This window comes from Belonocnema kinseyi, chromosome 8 (assembly GCF_010883055.1).
Source record: "Belonocnema kinseyi isolate 2016_QV_RU_SX_M_011 chromosome 8, B_treatae_v1, whole genome shotgun sequence".
Classification (NCBI taxonomy): Eukaryota; Metazoa; Arthropoda; class Insecta; order Hymenoptera; family Cynipidae; genus Belonocnema; species Belonocnema kinseyi.
The window spans coordinates 30466250-30472249 of NC_046664.1; the positions used below are offsets into that span (position 1 = coordinate 30466250).

Consider the following 6000-nt stretch of genomic DNA (forward strand, 5'->3'; position numbering starts at 1 on the left):
TTATACTAATTATTTTTCTTTTTTTGCAGATAATCCCAGCCTGTATGCTGGTAGCATCAGGAGCAAGAAGAGTACAAATCCGACCACGAGTTCAGGAACCGCAAATCTATTATGAGGAAGAAGACAGGCAGCCTGCAGAAGATGAATACGAGGCTCCAGTTTATCAACCACGAGCACGAGCCCTACCCTCACCTCGTTCCAAGGACACACTCAGCGGCTCGAAAGCACCTCCAGTGCAGACAATTCGCAACTATAACAAGGTCAATGACGACGGCTCTTTCACTTTCGGCTACGAGGCTGCAGACGGCTCCTTCAAAGAAGAAACCCGAGGCACCGACTGTGTAGTTCGAGGCAAATATGGTTACGTTGACCCCGATGGCAACAAAAGAGAATTCACCTACGTTTCAGGTAATCCCTGCGACCCCAATGCTCCCAAAGATGATGATGACCTTGTCGAAAAGGAAGAAGAAGCCGCCGGACCAGCAAACTATCCTGCCTCAAGGCCCATCCAACGTCCCCTTAGACCCAATTATCCAACAACCACTCCTAGAGTGCCCACTACAATATTCCAAACCGAATATCAACTAGACGATAACGCTAGTCAGGAACTCGAAGAAGAAGCCCGACCCATATCTAGACCCACAGCCTTCAGGAGACCTCAACAAGCCTACCTTAGAGTCGCCCCAGAACCTACACCTTCCAACTACCAACCCGCTCCCTCTTCCGAACCCACCCTTTATCGCCTCGCTAGCAGTACTTTAGGATCACGCTACCAAACTTCTCAAACTACTGACACTCCCCAAAGGTCCCCATCACCAACCACTGCTTCGACCATCTATCAACCCGTTGAGTCCAGCACTCGTGCCACCACGCTCACAAGACAAAGGCCTCAATCCGTTGCAATCACTCCCAGGCCCCACGTAGCTCAAGTTGCAGCTCAGTATGTCGGCCCTAGTAGCACCGAACGTCCCGGAGTCGTTTTCACCCCACGGACATATCATCCAACTGCTGGCACCACGAGCCTTCCACCCAGAGCCGTCTCCTCCACGCCACCTCCTCAGAACCTTGATTTTGCTGCTGAACTTGAGCGATACGTTAATTCTGTGGCCCTGACTTCTCCTACTACCAGACCAGTTCCTAAGGCCAAGGCCCCTCAATCTGCAGATCCGATCTATCAGTCCGAATTATTGTACGATCCTGCAACTGGTCAGTACAACACTCAACTTTATCAGGCATTACCACAGACCGTGGGAGATTTTAGCCTCAGTCACAAACTCCAACCATTCGTAGCCCAGCAGCAGTTGGCTCAGTCCCAGCAGTTGGCCCAGTCTCAGCAATTAGCCCAGTCCCAGCAGTTGGCCCAGTCCCAGCAGCACGCTCAGGCCCAGCAGCGCACCCAAGCCCAGCAGCTCGTAGCCGCCCAAAGGCAGGCTCCCCTCTACCGCCAACCTTCATCATCATCGTCGCAGATTGGTAGACAACCTCAGGAGGCTATTTATAGGAAGCAACAAGCTGAGCTTTTTCAGCAATCCCAACAACTATTTGCACAGCAACAGCGGCGCCAGCAACAGCCTCAGAGGTTTCAGCTTCTAGACCCACAGAGGGACTCACAGTCGTTCTACTACATCCAGTCGCCGCAGGGACAGCCCGGTGGAGCTGCTCCCCTCTCTGCGGGACAAATTGATCAGTTCCTTCGTGGTAATACCGACGGATTTTGATTCAATTTTTTATCATCGAGCCTTAGGAATAAGATAAGGCGATTGATAACTCATTCTCTACTCGATGAACACTTGTAGCTTATCTCATATCTGCTCCTCGGTTTTCCACTTTTCTAATTTTTTATTCTGTTTTTTTTATCGAAGTATGTCGTTTTGTAAGTTATTTTTGAGCCCACTAAAACACCTACCTATCTAGGTATCTATATCGGATGATATATAGAATCAATTAAAGGTGTACATCTACATCATTTCCTGTAGGTCTAAAGGTTCCTGCATAGATTCTTACTCACTCATGTCACTCTAAAGAAGCCGAAGTTCTGCAGAGTAGTGCTTTTAGCATCTACAGCTGCCTGATAGTTTTTTGACGAACAGATTGCCCAGTAGTACAGATATAAGCGTTTAGCTTCTACGCAGAAATTTTTTTAACTTCGCGTAGTTCTCCATTCAGGTTTTCCATTTTTGTTTCTAAATTGGAACCTATTTTTGATTCAAACGTAGGAATCTGTACAAAAATCCTAATGGGACTGCATATAGTTTCTTAACGAGGGAACTAATCGGCACTCCATAAAGAAACATGTTTGATATTCTTCAGGTGAGACCTATAGAAAACAATTAAGGTCCATGCGCTTAAGGAATCCTATACACGATCCTACTCAATGCCTATATAGGATCCTATATGGATTACTTTGAGGAATCCTATATAGATGGATATGGTATAGGTATTTTCAATGAAGAAGAAACAAGTGTTAATGTACTTAACGAGGACTAACGCGGTTTGAGATTTTGTGGCAGAATAAGGAATTATGGCAAAGTTTTCTTAGAATTCAGGATAAAAATGATATCAATCCGGAAGATAACGTAACATTGGTATTTTTTTTAAATTTATACGTCCACACTTAGCACAGTTCTACATTTTTCTATATTTTAAATGTGTGTGTGTATTTAGTAAAAGTTTACTATTTCTACTTTTTTTTTAATTTCATCATCATGCAGTTTATATTGTATTTTTCTATTTTTGAAATTTTTCATTGGCCTATTTTTAATCAAGATATTGACTTCCACGTTTTACAATTCTTTAATTTACTAGTGAAAAATTGTCATATTTGAGTAATTTGAGTAGTGTATTTCATTTGTGCATCGGAATTTGTTTTGTTTCTTAAAGCCTACATAATTATTTCAATATGAACAAATTTGTAGAGGACAAGGTTTCGGTTTTTGATGAAATTTATAAATTTTCTAAAATTTAGAAAATATTAAACTATTATTTTTATTAAAACTACCATATTTCTATTAGGCTAATATTCACAATTATGCCAATTGTGCTACATAATTCTTTCGATTTAGCAATTTTCCAAATTGAAAATTTTTCCAATTTTTGTAGTTAGAATTTTTTAAATATTTGGGAAAAGTACAATAGACGAAGTTGTGACTACGTACAGTTTAGACTTTATTTTGTTTGGTTTTTGCTATTCTCGAAATTTCAAAATCTTCTGCTTATATCAATTTTTTTATTCAGATGACAAATTTAAACAACATTTATTTAAAATTGGAAAAGTTGTAGGGTTACTTAATGAATAATAAAAAATGTAACGAAAACGACTTTTAACCCTTGAAATGGCTATCTTCAAATATCAAAATATCTATGAAATATTTGTTCAATCTCCTGCAATTATGCAAATAAATTATATTATCTTGAAATACCCATATAATTACATATATCTAAGGTGTGGCCAAATCGCTATCAATGAAATTGAGATACTTCAAATTAGAAATCGAAATTTGAAATAGATTGCATGTATATCACTACAAAATTTCTTCTCTACATATGCCAGTTTCTAATTGCAAATCATTAACCTGGCTGCAGGATAAACTATCATATTATTCTTGGTCCACTAGTTAAATTGTAATTAATATGCTTTAGATTGAAATTACATCCAGAGATCAATTTCTGAGATCTTCACCTAATTGGCTTATACTGATCATTTTATTACAATGAAATAGGAATGAATACGACTAAAAAGAATTGTTTTTAAAAATTCAAGAGATTAACTAATTTTCCAACCGTTGGTTATTCCAGTCTACCAAGTGAGAGCCCCAGACAGAAGCTTATCTTCCAGATCACGTCCAAATAGAAAAAAAAACTGTCGACTCATCTTGACTGGAGAAAGTAGCAAAACAACTTAGACAAAAGAATTAGCTACTTTTTCCGGTCGAAATGCTTCCATTCTTGAAATGAAGGTTCTTGAAAAGTTGCATTCAAGGTTGTAGAAATAAGCTTTAATGCTTTAAAAGGCTATTTTCTATTCTGTATCAGATCTTCTCCATTACAAACCCAAAACGAATTATAAATATATTCAATAATACTTCATAAAATAAGAAAAAGTCTCTAAGAGTAATACCAATTTTTAAAAATCATTGTCCATGAATCCTTATTCTGCAGCTCTAAACATATTACATAAGTCAACTTTGTGAAAGGTTTTTAAACGATTAATTCTCTCGACTGTCATTACCGCCCATTTCAAAAAATGTTTCCAAACAAAGCCATACCAATAAAAGCATGATTACCGAACTAAAGTCAGACACAGTGTCAGGGGGCGAAGAATTTTACTTCTATTTCACCTCAATTCCGTGAGCCAACTTTGTGACCTCTGGCTTGGTTCCGGGGAATTCAATGATCCGAAACACGTTTCCTCTAACAATTGCGAAAATAAAATCGAGCCTCAAGGATCAATAATCGACAAACCGTTTCGAGAAAAGGTAGGCGGTTATCTCCCAACAATTAGATTGTCTCCCCTTTGCATATCTATGTAAAGGTCACTGTTATTGATCCAGAAACGCTGACGGAAATGTCGATTCGATCTCGATCAGCATTACGTAAAGCCGAGGAAAATTTACGCCTCATGCGTACAGAGATAGAGTAAAAGTATTTCTCAGCAAACTATTTTCAGTGAGTAAATTTCCTTATTTATTACTCTATTTGGTATTTTTTTAATCATCTGGAAGAAGAAAGATGTGTTTTTATTCTGGACACTAGAAAATAGGCAGTAGGCCCAACTACTTGGGTTTTTAAAATATGGTGGATCCACTTCTTTGGTTCGCATAACTATTTCGTTTTTTGGTATTTTCATCCGAAATTGTGATTTTAACAAAACAAATAGTAACGCCAGAGAGCAAAATAGTTTTGCTAAACAATAAAATAGCAACGTTATATTTTACAAACTCAAGTATGAAAGTAAAGGTTTCTTGATGTCAATTTTCGAGTGGATAAAGTAGAATGTTTTTTCATCAAAATAAAAGAAGATACAATAAAGTTGATATTGTACCCATATCCATGTGGTAGATAGTTCTTCTTGTTTTAATAAACAATGTTGAGACAAAAATAGAACTAACGATACAACCTATGTAATTTTAAACATATTGTAAATGGCTAGATAAATTGGATCGTACTTTCATTGGCATGACTTGAGTCAGGCAAAACTGTGGCGTGCATAAGTTGGCTTTCCATGTGCGTATCTTAAGAGGAAATTATATCGAGAGAACGTATCCTATGTAATGTTTGTGGGTATAGATACGAAACGCGTACGTGCTCGTTAAGTCGCGTGTCGTCGAAAGGAGTTAGAGAGTCAATGGCTATTCGCGTGTGAAACTTTTCCATCCATCGCAGGCGAATTCCATGTTGAGAGCAGTCTATCGAAATTATTTGCTCGTAACAGTCATAAAGCGCCATTAACAACGAAAATTTATTAGAGATTCTTGATCGCGAAGATCCCTGGCTGCTCCGCTGACATGAAATTATGACCGGACGCAAAGACGGGCGTCTAATGAACCGCATTGTACATAGTTACCTTAACTAGCGTCGAATCTTAGATATTGTAATTTTAACTCTTACTGCTATGCTCTATGCTAAGAGACTCAATTACTTGGGTATCCGAGATACTTTCGTTATACTCATCATTATCTTTTTGTACTGTTTGTAATTTTATGACTCGAAAATAAAAACGTTATGACGAATCTAATAACTGCATTTACTTTAATGTCCAATTTAAGGCTTGGGAGATATAGTCGTTTTGTAAGTCAGATTATATGCATAGATATGAAGGTTGTACTCATAAACTTTTTATGGTAGTGAGGTGCTTAAATTTTGTAATCAAGTCCTTAGTACAGATCTACAGTTTAGTATCATGAGTTAACCATATTTAGGAACACAAAAAAATAATTTTCCAGGATAATTCATAAGATTCGATGATCTTAAAGAACATTTATATTCTAAAGGATTCCAGAA

General features: G+C 38.0%; 1 protein-coding gene across 1 annotated transcript in view; it reads left to right on the top strand.

The window, feature by feature from the left end:
- The window catches only part of LOC117177954, a 64356-nt gene extending 58622 nt beyond the window's left edge, over window positions 1-5734 (top strand). Inside the window, exon 2 of the mRNA XM_033369088.1 lies at window positions 30-5734. Within this exon, the coding sequence (XP_033224979.1) occupies window positions 30-1718 (1689 nt within the window). The 3' untranslated portion in view covers window positions 1719-5734. The remainder of the gene's footprint in view (window positions 1-29) is intronic.
- Window positions 5735-6000: the final 266 nt, after the last annotated feature.